This window comes from Cupressus sempervirens, chromosome 5, assembly GCF_028749045.1.
Source record: "Cupressus sempervirens isolate cs-2001-9-10 chromosome 5, ASM2874904v1, whole genome shotgun sequence".
NCBI lineage: Eukaryota > Viridiplantae > Streptophyta > Pinopsida > Cupressales > Cupressaceae > Cupressus > Cupressus sempervirens.
The window spans coordinates 260,234,727-260,258,375 of record NC_143122.1 but is presented as its reverse complement, the minus strand read 5'-3'; the positions used below and the strand labels follow the sequence as shown (position 1 = coordinate 260,258,375).

The 23,649-nt window shown below is 36.7% G+C and overlaps 1 protein-coding gene across 1 annotated transcript in view; it reads right to left on the bottom strand.

Annotated features, from left to right (window-relative positions):
• GATB (GLU-ADT subunit B) overlaps nt 1-23,649 on the bottom strand; it is a 150,389-nt gene that overhangs the window by 78,251 nt on the left and 48,489 nt on the right. The window contains exons 3-6 of the mRNA XM_089829628.1: nt 12,474-12,614; nt 12,055-12,258; nt 11,776-11,973; nt 11,148-11,216 (exon numbers count right to left, since the gene is read on the bottom strand). Of these exons, the coding sequence (XP_089685754.1) occupies nt 11,148-11,216; nt 11,776-11,973; nt 12,055-12,258; nt 12,474-12,614 (612 nt within the window). The remainder of the gene's footprint in view (nt 1-11,147; nt 11,217-11,775; nt 11,974-12,054; nt 12,259-12,473; nt 12,615-23,649) is intronic.

The following is a 23,649-nucleotide window of genomic DNA, read 5'->3' as shown; positions in this document are numbered from 1 at the left end:
TACGGATTTTTGGGCAACCACTCTATAGACTTGTGCTCTTGCTGCTGTACGGATTTGTCAACTTCTTCAGCGTACGGATTTTTTCTCCTATACGGATTTTGAAAACTACTTGTGATTTGCAATTCACTGTACACATTTTTGAAAGAATTCTCCACCGTACAGATTTGGAAGACCGTTAGGAAAAGACAAAGATATAACTGAAAAATGGTGTCTGCAGGCAAACGTATGTGGAAAAAACAACTAACACAGTCTGGAGTTGTAAAGGGCAGGAGCATGGCAAGTGCAGGTAACCAGAATGAAGTCACGGCACAGACTATACAATTTGAAGGGTTGAATGGAACGGATTGCCAGAAATGGTGGCAAGAAACCCTTGATGATCATCCAGTAAAAGCAGCATCAGAAGAGCACAGGTTGAATGGGCCATTCAGATGCCTGTTTTTTGCATTCGAGATTATGAAGGGTATCTGCGTACCATGATTGAGACATATGGCAGAGCTTCTCGGAGGAGCACATATCAGTATCTGGGCAGGAACTTGGCGGTATCATTCAAGGCAGCCGATTTCACACGTGTTTTTGGCATTCCAAGGCAGCAAGGATAAAAGGTTCAGCCGAAGAAAATTCCAAAGGATGGGAAGCTATTTTTAATCAGATTAGTATGTGGAAATTTAACTGAAGCAGAGCAGGCAGCATTAGCTGAGACATCGAAGGGAAGGGGTTTAAAGAAAACCAACATTCAAGAGGGGCCATGGCGATGTCTGATGGACGTGGTCAAGAGCAGGCTCACGGGATCCTCTAGGGCATCTGATATCTCATTTTCGCAGGTGTCCATGATGAACGGAATAATGACTGGGAAAGTGTATGATTGGGCATCTTTGCTAGTTGAACGGATGCATGAGTTTATGACTTTCCAGCACAAGACCTTCTATATGCCCCATTACGCGATTGGTCTCTTCCTTGATGCAGCAGCACGGATGATTCCAACGGATGAGTTAGAGGCAAAGCCTGGACCACTGACTCCGAAAGAACCTCCTATCATGCGGTGGAAGCACTTGGACACAACCACTGGGCAGAAGGGTTCTGCAGGCCAAAAGAGGCCCCGGATGGACATGGCAGGTGATACTGATAGTGGCCGGCAGGAGACATCTTCTGAGCAGGACAGTGTGGAGGAAGAAGGGAAAGGCGAGGATGATGAGGAGGTTCAGATTGTCACGGCTACCCCCTTGCTATTTCCGCGTGCTACAGTTCCTAGGACTTCTACGTTGGTGCCAGGAGGTCTACACATGGCTCACATTCCTGGGTTTGGACAGTCTCGGCGACCGATATTGATGACTGGAGGATCCCACCAGGCAGTCACACTAGCCGCACTGTGGCAACACGAGGTACGGCCTTCTCTTGTCCGGCCGGGAGTTGGATTTGCGGTAGTCTTTGCCCACCTGACAGCACCCGTCACCCGGGAGACTTCTTTAGCCCCTGCTGAAGCACTTTCGGTAGCAGCACCCGTGGCGCCTACCATAAGTCAACCAGCAACAGTTGTTACCGTAGCACAGTCAGCGGAAGTTCAGGAACTTCCAGTAGAGAATGTACCAGACGGAGGAATGCAGGACTGTACGGACCCAGCGCAGCCCGAACAACCAGAGGTCATGGATAGAGCTAGTGTTTTTCTGAGGCAACAGTTCCGACTCGTTCTTGACAGGCGTAGCTCGTCCATTCAGTCTCCCAGCTATTCCGGAGTAGCACCTATACCAGAGCCTCAGTCTTAGGAGGGAATGCCACATGCCGTGATTGCGCCAACAGCAGAGGAGGTGGCACCGGATGTGGGCATGGCTCCTGCTGATGAGGAGGACAATAGTGATGTAGAATGGTCATTGGAGGACTTCGCCAATGAGGATTACGAGTCAGATGAGGACATGTGCAGGGACTACCTCAGGACTATGAAGTCTGCATTGAAGAAGGGGCATGATGTGGCGATTCAGGCTCTCACTTGGCGAAGGGAGTGGCATTTGATCCGAGCGTATATTCGTGGGATTTGTCCTAAGCGATTTCAGACTTGTTGTGTGGATAGAGGTTGGCCAGCAGTTGAGACACCAGAGATGTTGGCAGATTGGGCCACTGAGCCAGAGCTAGGACCGAGTGACACTCTGATGATGAAGCTGGCACATGAGATCGTGGGATTGTACAAAGAGGTTTACTATGCTCGGCAGCGCGCAGAGGCGGATGGGGCAGCAGACAGTGTTGCAGCTCAGAGATCTCTAGCGGTTGAGAAAGAGGCAAGAGAAAATTTAGTCGTTGACTTGGCTGACCAGCAGGCAGCATGGGCAACAGAGCGAGCAGCACTATTGAAGGATATGGCAGCAATGGTACAGGAGAAGGACACGGCTATCCGAGATAAAGATGCGGCAGAGCATGAGTTGCAATTGGCCAAGAGACAGGCTATGGATGTTGCGCTTCTACTGAAGGAGGCTGTAGAGGTTAATTCACAGATTCAAACAGATCTGTGCATCCAGACTGACCAGGTGTATGAGTTACATCATCAGCAGCACTCTTTTGGGACACCTCCTTCTCTCTAGTATTTCTTTTATTGTTTGTGGGTTGTCTCCTAATTTTGCTAGTCATCAGAAGACGACTTTTCTTTTTTTGGCGGGATGATGTCGTCGGTAGAAATTGTGTATCAGCCGACAGGACCCTTCGGAAAAGTTTTTGTATCAGCTAACGGGTACCTTCGGGAAAGTTCTTGTTATGTAGCCGACGGGTAAATAGTTTGTAGCGGACATAATGTATCTGGCCGACAGACTCCTTCGGGAAAGTTCTTCGGAAAGTATTTATAACCCTTTCGGGAAGCATTGTAATCATCATAGGAGATCATATCTGATCATTCAAGCATAATGTAATGTCTGCATATGCAAATATAATAAAAGGAGTTATGCTATTCGTATGCCTGTTCATTATTTGTGTGCATTTCTTAATTAATCTATGCGGTAAACAACGTATTCTTTCCTCTTTATTTTTGTAAATTAAACATTGCCCTTGTGTGTATGTGTATAAGACACCTAGAAATGTTCAAAAAAATTCTTCTTGTTGTGTTGGTTTTGTCGATATCTACTCTTGTAATATCTGTTGTGTATTTGCTTCCCAACTTTTCAAAAACAAATTTTCAAAGGCACACAGGATGAATTAATTTTCTTTTTCTGTGTAGGCAAACGAATTATAGACTCCTTGTATTCGCACGAAGTAGTGGTCTTTGACCGACGATCATCCTTTGCCTTAGAGGTTATTAAAATATTTATTATGCTTCTTTTTACAAACACCTTCCACCATTGTTTATTGTGTTGTCCAAATGTTCAGTGACGAGCTCCAGTTTGAATAGACAAGATATTATTGTTTGCCAAAAACTTATTTATGGAATCTTGTTGCTCTCTCAAGATTAAACCATGACAACCCTATCTTGCAATCTCACTCATTACCATTTTGTCATCTAAATGTGTTGCTTCATTGTTTTCGTACACTTACAGTTTGGCTCTGTTACCATGTTGTTTTTCGAGGACCATTTCTACAAATGTAGTAACATTGCCAATGTGATTGATGATTTCCAAATGCAAATTTGGATCTCATATAAATATGAGAAGAGGAGAAATGTCTCTTCAAGAGACATGTCCCTATAGTTAATCATCTTTAGTTAACTATATGTATAACTCACCTTTAAGCACATATGTAATATTAATATATTAACCATATATGTAATATATTTATATTATTATATTATTATATAATAATATATAATGTATAATATATATAATATATATTATATTACATATATTATATATTATATATATTATTCTTATCAATAATATAAGACATGAAACAATGTTCATATAAATCTTGAATACAAATACTCAACGTAATGAGGATATCACTTTGACTGATGCTATACTTCAACAATACATGATGTGATACTTCCTCTCATGTATCAAGCATCGATTCATGATATTAATGATACTATATTTGTTGCTCTTGAGTTCTTGATCTGGAATGCACTAGAGATTGTAATACTTGTCATAATGGAGATTACTTTGTTGTACTTGAGGTCAAGGTTGTTATCTGATAGACTACATTTAGTTGTTCTCGAAGTGCCGAAGATCAGTTAACACATATCTTTCTAATATGTTACATTTTCTTGTTGAATCATACTTCGAATTATATTGATAACATCTAAGTTGATACTATATATTGATATCCTTAAATATGGCATTCCAGAAATATTATATTGAGATGATATCTCTCCATATACTTGAGAGCATAATGTGTTCTATAATAGTCCTCCCTAGCAAATAGAGAGTGTTAAGGTTGTAGCTTCAATCAGATTGAACTGTCCTGTAAATAATTCTTTTCTGATTATTGATAAATCATCATTTAAACAAATACTCTTATATCTACTTATATATACACATATACACACACACATATATATATATTATATATATGGATATGGTTATATATATATATATATATATATATATATATATATATATATATATATATATATATATATATTGTTAATATATTATCGAATGATGATTAACCATGGAGACATGTCTCTCTCCTCTCATATTTATAAGTCATTCAAATCTGCATTTTGGAACACACCAATATGATGCTAGTGTTATTGCATTTGCAGAAAATAGTCTATAAAAATCAACAAAGGTTTCCTTTTGAAAAGTCTTTTGAACAATGCTCTATTAGAAGCAATATTTTGTTAAAAATCGGCAACATAATTGACCAATCCCAAAAAACTTCAGAGTTCTTGTATAGTGGAAGTAGAGAGATTTTGTATTCTAGAGAGAATATGACTCTGAGTGTCCATTTTCCAATGGGGAAGAAACTTAGAGCCCATAAATATCATAGAATTCATGTAAATTTGATATTTATCAGGATTTAATAGAATGTCATTTTGGAAGCACACAACTCAAGGCTCTTTTGTAGTACTACATTTGACATGAGTAAGTTGAGGCGCAGAAACTCCTTTAAATTGCAAAAATCTTTAGTTATAGTAAATGGTTCCCATGTAGCCAAAGTATGAGTACCAATAAGGACATCATAGCCCTCAAGTTCAAATTGCACAAATTAGCATATTCACCATAATTTGTAGAGAGGGCAATATGTATTGATGTGTGATTACCATTGCCAAAACATAGCTTAGTTTGGGCAGTTTGCTACTGATCCTTTGGGAAGCACAGATAGCAGACTATATCAACATTTGCACTAGTATCAAGCAAAATATGAAGGTTGTATGGCTTGATTGATGGAAAATGGACTGATTGTGATACATGGGCATGTCATAGCAGAGACCGTATGTATAGTGTGCATATTGCCTTTTGAATCTATGTCATCGGGTGTCTCATATTTTAGAGCCTATTCTAATAGAGGAGAAAAAGGCTTTTCTTGGCAGCTTTGCAAAGTGACTTGTCATCGGGAGATAATCGCTGGATGTCAATATTGCTATCATTAAGAGATGAAGCTAGTTGCTTTTCCTCTTTCTGAATATCACAAGAGAGTTCATCTTCTGGTACAGGCATTTTGTCATGCGCAGCTTCTTGCTCAAGATAGTCTAATTTGACTCCTTGAACCATGCTTGGTGAGAAAACTTTCCTAAACAAGAATCTGATTATCCGATAAGAATTACCTCCCTCATAAATTGTTAAATGCCTTTACTTATAGACATTTAGAAAAGAACAAATATGCATTCACTTTTTTCCTCTCCTCTTTTTTCCTCCTTTTTCTCTTGCTTCAGGTTTAGCTTTAGAAGCATCACATATGATTTCAAATTCATAATTTCTTACTGTTTAATAATTAAAATATATTGTAATTTATTATTTTTATTTTATATTTTGAATTTTCTTTTAATTCAACTGCTTGTGATGAAATCTTTGATTTTCTTTTGCAAATTAAATGATTTTTTTTTTTATTATAGTTTGTTCTAAAATTTTGATAAAACATAAGAAGATTTTGTTTATAGCATTCTTAACAATCCAGACCTGGTCACCGTACACATTATCATCTACTACTATCCCATCGTTTGAGTGGTCGTACAATCAAACTTGCAATAGGAATTACATCATCTCTTTTGTAAGGTAAAATGAATTTATTTATATTGGCAGTTGTATTGATCATTGACTGTTCCAATTCCCAGACATTGTTATTGGATGTAATCAATCCTTTTGCCGCTGCTGTCCTTTTCTGATCTATTGATGGTTTCTCCTGAACCTTCCTATTCAATATCAAATAGTCATTAGATCATAGATATTCTCCTCTTATTCAAATTATAACTACTGCCACATCATATCAGCATTCCTATTGCTAGATGTATTCTTATGTCCATGAAATTTGATGCATAATGACTTCCACAATTGGTTGCTGTTAAATACTAAACTTGAACAGACATCCTTGGACCAGCATATGTTGTCTAAATATCATATTTGTTTCATTTTAGCTAAAACAAATCAGATCACAAAAATATAAATATAGAAGTAGTTAGCATGAATTTTCCATAGTCTTCTTCTTGATGATGAATCACTAAGTGTGGTCCGAAATGCTGATTGAAAAACATACAGAGCCTATTCTAGAAACTGTTGTCCTGCATTTTGTCACCACAAAATGTAGGTAACAGTACGAAACTTTTTCAAATTAGTTTCGCGTTTCTCTGAGTTTAGTTCAGTATTTAATTGGTTAGTATTGATCAACCAATCGGTACCAATTGATATAATGAATCTTTTTTATTGAAGTCCTTTGTCAAGTCTTTTTCGTTTTGCTTTCTGTCAAGCCTTTGCTTAATTTCTGAGGCCTTCATCGTCCTTTTCTTTGCTTTTGAGTTTGTGTTTGTTGGTTTTTAATTCTTTGGTTTTGCTCATGTCATGCCTTTCACTTTTCCCTTCGATTCAGTCTAACCTAAAGTGTAATCGGAGTTGTCAGTCAAAAGATATGCCCGTTTTAGTGCCTAAAAAGTGGACCTTTTTTATGCAACAACATGAATTAAAAATATTATGTTATATTTTTAATTTGACATTCACTTTTTGGAAAATATAACTTAAATTTACTTTATGTTATGTTTTTAAGTTACTTTATCTTTGAAATTTTCACTTTAAGTAACTATAGTGCACTTTATGTTATATTTTTAAGTTGAGTTACTTTTTGATTTTTCACTTAAATGACTATATTAACTATATAGTTCAATTTAATTTTTAGCATTTAAAATCAAATGCTCTAGTAAATATTACTTTTTAAATGGTATTTACATGTTATATAATTAATATGATATGTAAATATAATTTATGTCCCACTTAAGTAATATTTTAATGAATTTAAATTGACATGTGCTTATTTAATCACTTAAAGTCATCAAAAGTGGACATTTTATGTCATTACATGTAAAATCCATCAAAAGTGGATTTTTTACATGCTATTGCATATAATTTTCAACTTAGAAGTATTAATCTATCAAAAGTGGACCTTTTTCATGTCTCTGCATATTTAAGTTATCAAAAGTGGACATTTTATATGCACTTATATATAAAATCCATCAAAAGTGGACATTTTACATGTCATTGCATATAAAGTTCAACTTGGTGGACCTTTTTGATGTCACTACTCACTACATCAAAAGGTTATCATAAGTTGACCTTTTTTATGCTACTGCATCAAAAGTGAAGTTTTTATGCTTTTACATCTTAAAAGTGAGATGCATTTTAAAATATGCATCCTTTCTCAAAAGGTCCAATTTTGCTTATGTGCATATTTTAAAACATGCAATAGCACCCAAAAAGTGCAATTTTTCTTGTATGCACATTTTAAAATATGTAAGTGACCCAAAAAGGTCTGCTTTTTATCAAAAAAACATGTTTTAATATATACAATGGCACTCAAAAGTTCGTTTTTGAAGAACATCTCTTTGCCCTCCAAGAACCCGATTTTGAAGATTGTGAGAGATTTACTTGATGGTTTTGCATGAAATCTTTTCCAATAGGGTCGTTTTTGCTTTGTCATGGATTTTCCAACATTGAAAATGAATTTATCTTGCTAAAAAACAATTTTTCAAACTCCTTCCAAGGGCATGTTTTTGGAAAAATCTTCAAATAAATCCATTTTGAGTGATTTAAGTCACGTTTTTGCAAGGAAAAGAGGAGTTCTAGCATCTTTAATCATTTGCTCTACATCTTGGTTCACATTTTTGCACTTAGAAGCCAAAAACAAATTCATTTCATACCTTTTATAAATCACGTTTTTGCTAAAAACGCCCAAAAAATTGGGGGGTTTATCCACTTTTTTGTGTTTTGAAGCCACTTTTTTGCATTTTGATCCATGTATATACATTTGGGGAAGTTGTTTTTGGATTCCCAAGTCAAAAAAGACTCAAAAACAAGCATTTTTTGGCCACGTTTTTGCAAAACCTACCCAGATTTTTGCATAAAAAATGGTCACATTTTTGTTCAAAAAACTTTTTAAATGACTTTTCAGCCCATACACTTGGATGAAGAGGGGTCGTTTTTTGAGTTTTAATGCGTGCTCTTGTCTTTGGAGACCACATTTTTGGCCTTCTCATGTCAAATTCGACCATTGAATGTCCATTACATGCAAGTGCGGAAAAGTCAAAAAGTTGTTTGAAAATCCAAATTCGAGGGAGAATTGGTCTTCAAGTCTATAAAACTTGCTATTTTGGCTCTTTAACCTCCAAGTGGACATTTTCAAACTTGCTCATCAATTCATGCTTATCTTGCTGATTTTATACATGTAATTACTTGATGATTGCCACTTGTTAAAATCTTTACCATGGAAAGTGCATTTTTCCTTTAAAAATGAAATTTTTGTTATGTTTTTAGTTCTTTCCAAAGTCCCAATTTCGAATTTGAGTGTTGAAGTGCATTGCATATTAGAATGTTTGAGTCACTTTCCAAAGATACGTTTTTTTTTTGTGTTTTTGTGTTTTGTGCTTGCTTGCCAGTTTTCTCCACTTTAGAGAAGTTACAAGTTTTTTCCCAAGAACTTGTTGTTGCTTCACTTCATGCGAAAGCATCATCACATTTCATTTCCATCTTTTTATGCCACAACACTTCACATCTCATCTGACTAATGCGATTGCAAGTTTTCCATCTCATTCACCATCCACACATGCATGTAATCCCATTTTCCGCTTCCATTTTCACTCGCATGACACAATTACACGAAAAGCCTTGCATGTAATAGCATCCAAAAGGTCTGATTTTGACTAAAAGTCACTTTTTGAAAAGTCAAAACGTCATATGCATGTTTTCCCATGCACTTTGACTTCACCTTTTCACCTAAGAAGACTATAAAGTTCATTTTCCCTCAAATTTTATTTCATTCTCGCCTCTCCATATGCATTCACGCCTCCATGAGCAAATATATGTTTTCCCATTTCCCATGTCATTACATGCTTTGCATCTCTTCCATTTGCACTTACATGTAAAAGCTCGTCCACCATTCGCCTTCGCTTTCCATCTCATCCTTCATCCCTTGTTGCATGTTGCATTTACATATAATCCATTTTCCGTGTAATGACATCTTGAAAGCCCAAGTCACAATTTGGAAATCAGCAATCTCCATTTGTATGCATTCCCATGCACCAAGCACTTTACTTTAAAAAAAAAAGAGGTAAAGGTGCTGATGAAAAGTTTTTCCAAGTTTACATCTGGACACCATCGAGAAGGTTTTCAAAGTGTCAAAGACTCCAATTTGTGCTGATCTACAAAGGAGAATTCACGACAACTTGAGCGAGAAAAGCTGGATCACATCAAGTTTTCACATGACAATGAACAATTTATCATAGTCAGAGGTTATCAAAAGACACAAAACCATGGTTATCAAGGTGAATGCAGCGGTACAAAGTACAAGAACTTCCAATCCTGTGATCATCCAGGATTGCATTGCCAAGAACAAGGCCCTTCAAAACAATCCCTAGGATTGTTTCAATTCTCTTTTGTCTTTCTTCTTCTTGTTCTTTCATGTTTCTAATTCAAGAGGATGTATTACATGAAGTATTACATGAAGATGTGTAATTACATGTAATGCAAGTTACATGTGTATGTAAAAGATGTAATGCGAGTTACATGTGTTTATAAAAGATGTAACGCGAGTTGCATGTGACCCTATATTTTCTCTTATAGTTAGACTAGGTCAAAGTTGGTTGAGTTGCTCCCACTTTTTCCTCCACCTTTTTCTCAACTCCTATGCCTATATAAAGGAGTGCCCCCTCATTGTAAAAGTTATCTTTTGTTATATGCAAGAAAGCTCCACCACATTTGTGCAAGCATAACTTTCATTGTGTAATACGAATTTGGGAGAAAAGTGAATAAAAGAAGCAATTGGATTCGAAGCTATTGTCTTGATTCATATTATTATTGTGTGCTCAATAGAAGAGCATAGTGATTTAAGAAGCAATCGGAGCTGAAGCTATGACTAGGAGCAGTTCTGGAAATATATAGTTAGAAGCTTTGTCTGTAGCTTATACTTCTTTCTTAATTTGCAAAATACTTAAATTATTCTTACTTTTAGAGTCTTTTGTGCCCTAATTGTAAAGCTTTCCATATAGAAGTACGACCTAACTTAGAGCCAAACCAATACATCTTCAGCTAGCCTTTGAGTTAGTGAAAGTTTATTGGTATCACTGTTTCCAGCTCTTGATAGAAGTGTAGTTAGAGATTCACCCTACCCATTACTCACTCCACGAGTAAGTGGATTCTTTCTTAAAAGATAAGAAGAAAGGCTATTGATAACACCCATTTTATGAAATCTCTCGACTTCTTACTTACCTTGAGTTGATCCAACGAACAGTGAGAAAGGGGAGCCTTCCCTTTAATGTAGGAGAGACTCTGTCTCACACGCTGTGGCTAGTCATCCTATTTTGCAAAATATCCACCCAACAGAAACAATACTTTCAATAATACATAAGTAATTTAAAGAGAGATCGATGATACTCCTATCTTGCATTGCAGCATGCTTGCATTATACAAATTTACAATGAAAACTAAATGCAACACAGGAATGCCAGCGCTGTTATCATTTTGAACTATATAGTATAAACATATAATCAAACTTTCACAGAAACATAGCATCCATAAATGAGTCATTGGAATACTAACCTGAACCAGGCCTTTTTCTTCTATCAATGCTTTTACTGTTCCTCCTTTTGCTAAAAGTTCTACCAGTACCTGAAACTTTCAAAATGTGAGAACTGAAATACAGTAAAGGATTTGAATGTTGAAAAACAAACAAAGGAGACTATTAAACATAGCAAAACAAGTGTCGAATGTCTTCAGCATCTTCAACAAAAAATAGAGAAGAAAGGGGAAATCTATCATATGTATATAATTCATGATTGAAACATTTGTAAAGCTTCAACCAATTTCAACTCTAGAGTCTCACTTTGCAAGTAAAAGTGAGCAAGCATGCTCACAGATAACATCTTTTATTATAAATATAACTTTTTACTTAATATGGGTTAAACTGACTCTTCTCCTTCAAGAACTTTCAGTCTTCAACTTCTTTACAAGGGACATCTAAACTTCTAAGTATGAAAAAATAATGCACAGAAACTCTTTAAAATGAAAAATTTACAAAAATTAAAATATCAAAAGATCACTTGAGCTCATAGAGTGATATTGATAAATTATTCTATCAATTTATTAAAATGCACTTGCAAGTGATATACATGAAAGATCACCAAGAGATCAAAATATCATTTGCAGCTTTCATAAGAAAACATCCAACCTCTTTGCCAATTTTTCCACTGATAGTTCCATCTTTAATGAAAGCTATAAGTTCTGCCAATGCATGAGGTGTCAGTTTGGTCTCGGTTATCGAAAGCTTTTCACTCTTGAGATAGGCTGCTATGTCACCCATTATCCAGTTGGCAGCCATCTTTGCATCAGAGCCTATTTCAAGAGCAGCATCGAAAAAGGCTGCCACCTAATACCAATTACACATTATCATATTCAACTCAATTTAAAGGATAAATATCAATATCAAAAACTTATGTAGAGAAATTACATCATTGTCATTTGCTAGAATGATGACATCTTGCATGCTAAGTTCCATTTTCTCATAACGGCGACGCTTTTGATCTGGAAGCTCTGGCAGACTAGCTTGGACAGCATTAATGTAGTCCTGAGATAAGATAACTTCAGGAAGATCAGGCTCTGGAAAGTATCGGTAATCAGCTAGCCCCTCTTTAACCCGCATTGTAATTGTGCACTGATCAAGTAAAACTACATTAGAAATTGTTTATAGTATATACATCTAAGGACTACCTGAACACATAATCAATCACAAAATGAAGCAAGCAGTAGAGATAGTTTTATGTTTACAAAATATGGAGAAACTTGTACATGTTTAACTTTCCAAAAGACCATGAAGCCTCACTAAAAACCTTCAAAATCATGCTCCTATCAACACTGGCCTGTTCAAACCTGACTTCCCTCCTCCCAAAGTCGAGTTTCTTGTACAATCATATCTTTTTGACCTTCCTCGTGTAGAGACACCTGTCTAGATATCTCAAACTCAATTGCCCGCTGCATTGCAGAAAATGAATTCATGTTCTTTACCTCCACCTGTCCAGAAAATCACGCGATGATAGAAGATCGATCTTTAATGAATTTTCACAAATTTGAATTGCTACAATAACTAGAAAAGCAGTTAAATAAAGAGTCAAAGCATTCAACTTCAATTTGAAGACATCTAAATGTTGATGCAGATAAGGTATTCAAGCGATTTAAGTATCTGAATCACTATTGATGTAAAACTAGAAGTAACAAATGACAAGTAATTGAGTGTTTCAAACTAGATTATGCTTCAGAAGACCATTTGGATAGCAAGAAGTTCAAACAGAACATGGATGGACTTCACATGCCTTTGATCAACTCTCACCTTCTAGGAAATAGTTTGAATCCTAACCTCCAACCTATAGGCTTCAACAGATACATCCTTATCCATCTTTCCCAGTTATCCTATCTATAATTTTAAAAGAAGTTTTTGAAGACAATAAGCAACAAAGTTTATGACAACATGGGACAAACTTGTAACATAAACAAACAATGTTGATAAGGAAGATGAAAGGAAACAAAGCATTGGCTGGAAAAAAAGCAAATGTATAGCCTTTCATACTACAAATGATATATATTATGTTTCAAAGATAATTTGTCATGATTCCTTGGCTCACAGATATTTAAAGATATATACAGATTGGAAATTGGCACAGTTCTTAGATATTAACAATGCAGATTTGGCAGATTAAATTTCAGCTCGGAATCAGACTTGTTGAAAATGTGACACAGGCTCAACACTTTTTTCAAAAAGATGATAAATAGATATGTCTTTAGGAAGAAAATGTTGTTCTCTGTACTCTACTCAAAAATTCCTTCAATGAAAAAGATTATGTGCTAATTACCCAGAGTCACAAAGTCTGGAAAATGAACTGGCAGGTTTTGGCAGTAATTTTCTAATCTGAATAAGTTATGTTTTGTTATCTATAAGCAATTAATGAATACAGGGGTTCTCAAGCAGTTGAAGTGAACCGACAGTTGGCACTCAACCAACCCTCAGGTACTTTATATTGTAAATTGGTACCAAGAACAAAGCTAGCATGGGATATACATTACATGGAATGAAGAGTAATATCTTGTTGATGTTTGGAAGCTTCAGTCGGATAAACCTATGAGTCAAAACTAGTAAAGATATGTGTATATCTGAGATGTATATATATTTGTAATATCCTTTGCAATTCTGATTTTAATTTCCTGATTTCTAACCTGAGAATTTCGTTAAACATTTTGCACACAAGGGATATATTGCAGATCTAAATTCTGATTTCTTTCGAAATGCCAAATTTTAATAAATATGCTTGCAAAGAATTCCAAAACATCTAACAATAAACATGCAAATGTTTTTGTATCTTTTTGAAACATAGAGCATTGACTATAAATGAGAAAATATGCATCTGCAACAATAAGACCACATTTACAGGACTCGGACTTGCCTCTAACTCAGAAAGTCAAAATTGGGCTTAGACTCGGCCTCGGCCAAGACTCGAAAAATCGGAAAACCCATGAATTCAAAGATTTTTAAGGATTTAAAGAATTTTTTCCATACATTTTTTAGTCAATTAACGTCAAATGCACAATAACTAAGATAAATAGAAGCTACTTAACACACACAATTTTGCATAGACTACAAAAGTATAAAAGGGAATTTTTGAAGGAAAAAAACTGAATAACATAATATAAAGTTAAACATAGTGTCACTATCAAATCTCCACAATATTCATGGATTATGAAATCTATGGAATCAAAAGTTAAAAACATATATCAAAATAACAGCTAAAGTGTAGAAGATTGAGACTCTTAGTAGCTTGTCCTACGAATACGCCTAAGATAAGTCATGGAAGACTCTAGAGTCATCCTCTCTTCCCATGTTTGAGTCTAAACCTTAGGGGCATCCTCATCCTCACCCACATAATTTTCATCATCAGACTCAGATCCATCACTCCTAGCCTCAGGGTCCTACACTCAGTCTCCTTGGGTCGTAGCCTCCTCAACTGCCATTGCTACTACCTCTTCCTCCTTATCCACCTGATCAACCCATTCCATGTCTTCATCGCTGAAGATAGGATCAACAATCTTTGTGTTCCACTCTGTATGTGGATCAACAGTCTCTCATACGAATCTATGATATATCGGTGCCCTAGATCTATCTATGGTGAAGGCAAAGGTTGTAGTGAACAAAAACAAGATCATTCAATTTTTGCACAAACAATGGAAATGCAAATAAGTTTGTAGAAGCCTCCTCCAAATGCTTCCTTTAGCTCCTCTCAATGCTTAAGTGCAAACTACAAAGTTGCACAAACAATCAACAATAATTATGGGAGAGCCAACTCGTTCGCCAATTTCTCTCTCAAAACTCCAATACCTCTAACACTTTTCTCTTTATCACAAGCATTAGAAAAGGATGGAATGACCTTTCTAGGTCAAATAGATGTTATACAAAGCACAAATAATTCACATAACCATTTTATTTTATTATTTTTTGCACTTTGAGTTCTGTTGCTGGAGAGAATCCAATGCTTGAGATCTAAGAGTCAGGAGAGTCCATGGTGACTTTGTCGAGTCCAAGGCTAGAGGCAATTTGCCTCATTTTGATGGACTCTAGCTCGAACTCAACGAATCCTACTCTAACTCACAAAGTCCCGGAACTATGAATAAGATATTAGGGCAACAAATTTTGATGTAAAATTATGATATAAATCAGATTACAAATGATTTCTAAATTCTTACACATGCCCTAAGATATTCAAATCTAGCCTCCACACAATATAAACTGAAATGAATAAGAACCTGGAAACTACTCAAGAAATCTAGATTTTACCGTAGCAAGTTCTTGTAGCAATGGTGGCACTATAGCAAATGACTATAGTGACAACACTATAGTAGCAGTACTATATCAGCGGTATTGTAGCAAGATTACAGTAGCAAAGTTACTCTAGCAATATCCAACTTATTCCTTTAATCTCACTCCACAAACCCGGCCCTAGGCCACAAATTTGGCACAATGAAAAGATTGATTTGTCTTCTCCAATAGCTGCAACCCTTCAGAAGATATTTCACCACCTCAGTTATGCAAATCAATGGGAGTGTTTGTTGCCAATGAGCAATGTAGCAATTGCAAAAACCCTTGGCTCCACAAGTTATCAAGTAAAGTAAATGGCAACACATTCAATGATCCACAATGAGGTTGCCCTCCTTATTTATTCGTTTCCTCCAATAGATGGACCTCCTTTTAGAAGAAATAAATTCATCTTTAATTCCTCCTAGAAGATTCTTATAATTTATTTATTTAACTTTAGTCACTTTTAATTAAATTAAATAAATACAAAGTCACCTTTTAATTGTAATTTATTTAATGACTTTATAAGAAATTAAGTTAATCAATTTCCCCTTATTCCTCCACTTAGCCTTCAGAGAATGTAAAGGCTAAGAACTCCACTAAGAGGCTAAAAATATGAGGACATTACAATCCGCCCCCCTTGAAAGTGCTTGTCCCCAAGCAATCTCAACTTTGAATGCTGCAAAATTTCTTCACTCTTCCAAGTGGCATCATCTACTATCAGGTCCTTCCACTTCCCCAAGTACTGCCTAATAGTACGTCTCCTCAAATTCCTCTCTCTGAACTCAATGATAGCCTCTGGTACTAAAACCAATTTTCCCTCATCGTCCAAGGGTGAAAGCACTGTAGAAGGAACAATCTAGTGTCCTAACACCTTTTTGAGACATGACACATGAAAAACATAATGGACTTTGCTCTCTGCCAAAAAATCCAACTCATAAGCCACCTCTCCAGCTCTCTTGATCACCCTAAAAGGCCCATAATAATGTGGCTTAAGTTTCTCGGCACCACTCTTTTTGAGAGTGGACTGGCAGTAAGACTGCAACATCAAATATACCATATCATCTACCTCAAAAGTTTTCTCAGTCCTCTTCTGATCAACATATTGCTTGTCTTGATTTTGTTATTTCTCAGATTCAGACAGATCTTCGCATCAGGATAGAGCAGGTGTACAAGTTACGTCACCAGCAGCACACTTCTGGGACGCCCCCTTCTCTCTAGTATTTCTTCTGTGGTCTGTAAGTTGTCTCCTAATTTTGTTAGTCGTCAGGAGACGACTGTTTTTTGGGGGGGAATGGTGTTAGCCGACTGGATGGTTCCGGCGGTGTTTTCTATTTTGTAGCCGACGGGTAAATAGTTTGTAGCGGATGTAATATTGTGGCCGACGGACTCCTTCGGGAAGGTTCAGCAGTAGTATTTATATCCCGTCCGGGATCATTGTAAATCATCAATCATCTACTATTGCGAATCTTATGAAGCATAATGTGTGTTCTGGCATATGCGAATATTATTCTTCTATTCATGTTCATGGTCTGTATGCGTTTATTTCTTTACCTGTACAACAAACAACAAGACATCTGCTACTACATTGTGTCCCCTTGAAATAGGTAATATCAAAGTCATATGCCTGTAATTTACTTATCCATTTCTGCTACTTGACCTCGCTGCCCTAGGAAATGTTTTAGGCTATTGTGGTTGGTTTTTTTTTTACTGAATTTGCTACCCACTAAATAATGCCTAAATTTGGCCAAAGCATGCATTATGGCCAACATTTCCTTATCATAAATGTTGAAGCTACTCTCAAGGTTCATGAGCTTCCTACTGTCATAAGCAATCAGGTGTTTATCTTGCATAAGCATCGCTCCAACACCTTTGCCAGATGCATCACAATGCAGCTCAAAAGGTTAGTTAAAATCTGGTAATGCTAGCACTAGACATGAAGTCATCAACTCCTTGAATTTATTAAAACACTCCTGTGCCTCAAGAGTCCATAAGAAAGCCCCCTTTCTCATCAAGTCCGTCAAGGGTGTTGCATGCTTGGAATATCCACTAACAAACATCCTATAGAACCCATACAACCCCAAAAATCGTCTCAACTCTGTCAGGTTCACTAGAGTAGGCCACTCAATAATAGCACGAATCTTTTCAGGATCCATGCATACTCCATGAGCACTGATAATGTGACCCAGATATAATAACTCTAATAATCCAAAATCACGTTTGGACTCCTTTGCATACAAGGACTCCCTACTCATAATGCTCAACACAGTGTCTCAGTGGAGCACATGCTCATCCCATGTCCTACTATACACCAGGATGTCATCAAAGAAGACTAACACAAATTTCCTCAGCTGAGGCTAAAAGACCTTGTTCATTGTGGAAAAAAAAGTAGCTGGAGCAGTAGTTAGCCCAAATGGCATAACAATAAACTCAAAATGGCCACAATGACACTTGAATGTTGTCTTCTCTATATCCTGCTCTCTGATTCAGATTTGATGATAGCCTAATCTCAAATCAATTTTGGAAAAGAAACATGCTCCAGTTAGCTCATCTAATAACTCATCAATCTGTTAGGTGGGGTACATTTTTTTGATAGTCTTCTTGTTCAGGAACTTGTAATCTATGCATATTCTACGAGTTTCATCCTTCTTCTTCACCAAAACCACAGAAGAAGCAAAAGGCGACTTACTTGGTCTAATGTGCCCCATAGAAAGTAGTTCCTAGGTGGTTTTCTTGATCTCATCCTACAATCTCTTTGGATGCCTGCAAGGTGTGATCATGATGGGTTTAGCACCCTCCTCTAACTCAATAATATACTCAATACCTCTATTTGGAGGTCTACCTGGTGGTATTTCACTAAAAGCCTTGTAGTGCTTGATTCTTAGTTCCTGTGTGTCTAGTTGATATTCTAATTTTTTTTGCCCCTGTGATGGCATTAAAGTGCAATGGGCTGCCTACTCAACCTGGTCATTCTCAACGAGCTCTCCATGTGTTTGCAAGCCATCATCTTAAACCCGCAATCACGAATGGCCTTAAGTATATGGGTCTTCACGTCTAACTAAAACCTCATCTCCATATCTCTCAAATTGCAAGTGAACTCTCCAATATCATGTAACCAAATCATACCCAAAACCAAATCTGTATCACCCATGTTAACAACATAAAAAACTGCTTTGAAATCAAAGTTGTTGATTTTTATGGACAAACATGTAATCTTCCTATCACATTTGAGGATGTAACCATCAGCTACCCTCACTCCCAAGCCCTCAAACTGCTCTGTATGTATCCCACACCTTTCAATCAACCTAGAATCAATAAAATTGTGAGTAGCACCTATATCAAGCAAAGTGATAACTCAATGACCAGCCAATACCCCTCTCAACCTGAATGATCCCTCTTGTTGTACACTAGTGAGATTGGACTCCTTAAGTCTAGCCTCAATCTTCTCATCAACTGTAGCCAGTCATTTTGTTCAACTTTTCATCATCTATGCCTTCATTTCTTCAATTGATTCCTCATTTTCAAATTGTTGGTCCAAATTTTCAGAATCAAAATCCTCATAATAAGCCCACATAACCCTGTTGGCTTTCCCCTTTAGCCTCAAAGGATAGACATGGTTCATGTCATGGGGTCCTTCGCAATGAAAACAGAGTTTTTTCTTCCTTATCTTTACTTTCAACCTTTGTTTCATTCTTTTCACGTTTCTTGAAGAATGGTTGTTGACTTTTCTAGATGATGCACCCTTTGACTGAAATTTATTTACTATAACTGCTTGTTCCATTCTTGTAGCCTTCTTAATCGCTTCTTGCAAATTGAATGGATCAAAAGTTTTACCCAACCCTTTAGTGGTTTGAATAATCCCTCAATGAACAAAATAACAAATCTCTTATCTGAGATAGCTTGCACAATAATGGAAAGCCTCTAGAAATCACTAATGAAATGCTTTGATCCATCTATCTGTCTTAACCAGGCCAACTCCCTAAAGTAGACTTCTAGATCCTTCTTATCAAACCTCTCTACCAACTTGTCCATGAAGTCTTCATATGAAGTCAACTAGTTATGTTGAAGGGTAACCATCCCATGGTACCACCAATCATGTACAGCCTCCTCTAAATGTAGCGTGGCATATTTTATTGCCTCCACTTTTGTCATAGGTCTCAGTGCTAAGAAGGTACCAAGCTTGTGAATCCAAGCTTGCGCTGTCATTCTACTACTACCATCAAATGTAGTCAAGGAAAGCTTCCCTATAGCACGCTTTAATTCATTAGCCTTGCCACAAGGTCTCCTATCCTCTCTCACTGCTCTGTAATGCTTCTCCTCAGGTTAACAAACCGCTCAAATGTCATCCTCCCTCGCAACTATGGAGCTAATAGATCTCATTCATCATTTGCAGCCATGAGGATATTTGCGAACGTCTCCTCTCTTGCTTCTTATGTAGGTGTTATCTCAAGCTCATCTCTAATGAAGGTAGGATGAATAGGCATGTCTATTGCCTTGGAGTGTGTCCTATGAGCTCTAGGCGACCCCATTACACTCATCCCCTTGCTCTCGATTCCATCTGTCATGTGGGTTCATGCGTTGACCCATAGTGGTGAGTGCCTACAAAACCTAAGACATCTACTCCTATCCTATAACCATTGCTCTGAAAAATTTCCTTGTTTCCTGATCCTCATTCCTATTGTCTCTAGGTGGGCTACTCTCTTGCCTGTCACCCATGGAGCCCAGTTGTCAGTCATATCTTGTTCCCTGTTAAACAAAGCTCACCTGGGAGTGTAAAATTTGTGAGAACCAATCTCGAGAGGCTGTATGTGATTTCTAAACCCTCCGGATGATAGGATTTAGCTCTGATACCAATGTAATATCCCTTGCAATTTTGATTTTAATCTCCTGATTTCTAACCAGAGAATTTCCTCAAACACTTTGCACACAAGGGATATATTGCAGATCTAAATTATGATTTCTTTCTAAATGTCAAACTTTAATAAATATGCTTGCAAAGAACTCTAAAACATCTAACAATAAAGATGCAAATGTTTTTGTAATGTGCATCTCCAACAATAAGACATTAGGGCAACAAACTTTGATGTAAAACTCTAATATAAATTAGATTACAAATGATTTCTAAATTCTTACATATGCCCTAAGATATTCAGATCTATCCTCCATGTAATACAAAATGAAATGGATAGGAACCTAGAAACTACTCGAGAAAATCTAGATTTTACTATGGCGAGTTCTTCTAGTAGGGTGGCAATATAGCAAATCACTGTAGCGACAACACCGTAGCAGCGATGCTGTAGCAGCATTACTATAGCAGTGTTACTGTAGCAATATCTGACTTATTCCTTCAATCTCACTCCACAAACCTGGCCCTAGGCCACAAATTTGACACAATGATAAGACTGATTTGTCTTCTCCAACAGCTGCAACCCTTCAGAAGATATTTCACCACCTCAGTTATGCAAATCAATGGGAGTGTTCGTTCCCAATGATCAATGTAGCAATTGCAGAAACCCTTGGCTCCACAAGTTATTAGGTAGAGTAACTGGTCACACATTCGATGATCCACAATGAGGCTGCCCTTCCTATTTATTATTTTCCTCCAATAGATGGACCTCCTAGAAGAATAAAATGATATTTAATTCCTCCTTCTAGAAGATTCTTTTAATTTATTTATTTTAGTCACTTTCAATTAAATTAATTAAATATAAAGTCACCTTTTAATTGTAATTTATTTAATGAATTTATAAGAAATTAATTTAATCAACTTCTCCTTATTCCTCCACTTAGCCTTTGGAGAATGTAAAGGCTAAGAACTCCACTAAGAGGCTAAAAAGATGGGAACGTTGTAATGTTCCGATGTCCGATTTGCCTTCTAGAACTGGTTTGCCCGTGTGTGAGCCTGGCGAACGCCAGACAAACTCCACGCAATGTGTGCACTAGGTCAAAGTAGTTCGCTTGAATAGGTCGTATTGTGAGCAAGGGGTAATGTACAGACCACCTGATGGATGAGGATCTAGTCATATGATAGTTGTTCGGTGCTTGTGTAGAGGTCGTATGGTCAAGTGGGTTGGTCTTACAGTAATGTATTTGAGTCGTACGATGATTATGGGGTGGTCGTACAGTCATGTATTTGAGCTATAAAATGATGGTGGGGTGGCTGTACGGGAATGGTTTGGAGGTCGTACAGTGATTGCTTGGTAGTCGAAGGGCGGAAACGATTAACCACTATCTATGCTAGAAATAATTTGAATGCAATCTTGCCAATACACAGAACAATGATAGATATAAATGTAGTCCAAACACAAATCGATTCCAAAAATAATGTTACTTGTAAACAATAATGATGCTCCGATTTGCCAAATCTGAGCCAGGAAGTTTGAATAGAATTGGGTGAGGGCTAAGTCCCACTAGAACCGGAAAGCCAAGTAGAGAAAATCTTTCACTTCCAAAATGGCGAACAATCCAGAACTCTAACAGGAATTCACAGTACAAAGAAATAATCTAAATCACATACCAACTACTACCTACATGCCACGCTAAAATACCCTTCGGAGGAACTTCTTGAGGGTTTACAAATATAGCCAACGGCCAAAACTATGGAAACAATAAAATAAAAATGGGTCCAAGATATACTAAATCAATCGGCCCATGAACAAAGGTTTGATTAATTAATTATTTTATGACAGGAACATTACAATATTTACATATATAAATGCTTAAATATACATATAAATAAATATTTATATTATTATTATGTAAATATTAGAGAAATTAACATAAAATTTACTCGAGTATTATGGACATATATGTGTGTGTAAATAAATATAATTTTTATATTAATCACATGATAATGAATATACATGTTCCATGAAAGGACATGTCTCTTCTTGACTTATTTTCAATATAATTACAAGAGGTTGTTACCTTTGGAAAGCACATACCATACAAGCAATACTAATACATTTGTAGCAATCCTCATAATTCAACATGGTATCAAAGCCTAGTTGCAAATGTAAGAAAATCAGAGTTAATAGAAAACATTGTAATCGATCACCAAACAATTAGATGTAACCAGCAATCATAATTGGCATGGAGATAGCTGAATCAGCATCAAATACAAATAGGGATCAATACAATCATCATAAGGTATAAAGTTGACACTAAGAAGAGTCGAGCATAGCAGTTACTCGTGATTCATAGCAACTCGAGAATAACGATAGCCAATTAATAAGCAAAGCCAATTCAATCGATATCAGTCTGCAAGCAAATCAAAGGACTGATTTGACTTGGCCCATGGCAAAAGGTTCTTGCCGACAAGATGCTTTGCTTGTCAGTGAAGCTTTTTTGTTAATCCCCATACCTATAGAGGCAAAGGAGGCGAGACAATTACATTCTAAGTTTTATTGAAAGTGAGAAGTTGGTGATCGAGGATTAGTCTTTGGCTAACACTTACAGTGCAAAGGACAAGAAAGTCATGGTAGGGACAATGCTACCATTGTGATACAACGAAACAACGCCGCCTTGACAAGAACCTCTCAAAAAACAATTTTCTTTACTCCCTACAAAATACATGTAGATTCCAGCAAGAGCAAGTGCAACATTTACTACTTGGACTGTATGAAGACACGTTATGCTCATACTATCGCTACTATCATAAGGATCACAAACTGTGCAGAGATTCATAAAAAGTTAGACCTCACTGACGTACAAACCCATACACAACAATGCTTAAATTGTTTTTCTTAATGATAGACCTCAACCGAGGCCTGGTAAAGGCATCACCAATACATGTAAAGCAAGCACACCGCCTATGTTGATGGGGCATTGTTTGCATGAGCGGTGTATTATATGGGTAGAAATATATTTTAAAATAGAACATTGTCATCACATGGAAAGGCTCACAACAGAAGGAATAAAGCATAGATATTAAACAACAAAAATTGATACCAAGATTTGGTATGACATACTCCCACTTTCTATTGTCCACATCAGCTTCTAACCATGTAAGGAGCGAAAATATTTCAGTATGAAAAAGGGTCAAAACCCATATGTTAAAAGAACACACTCATACAAGGTCAAGGGACAAAAATACGGACCAAGTCTCTCATCAACAATTTCACATGCCATGCAGGTACTGAGGGACCCACTAACCACAAGGAACAAATAAGGGTTTTTAATATTGATTTATAAAAGCAAACAAAGGAT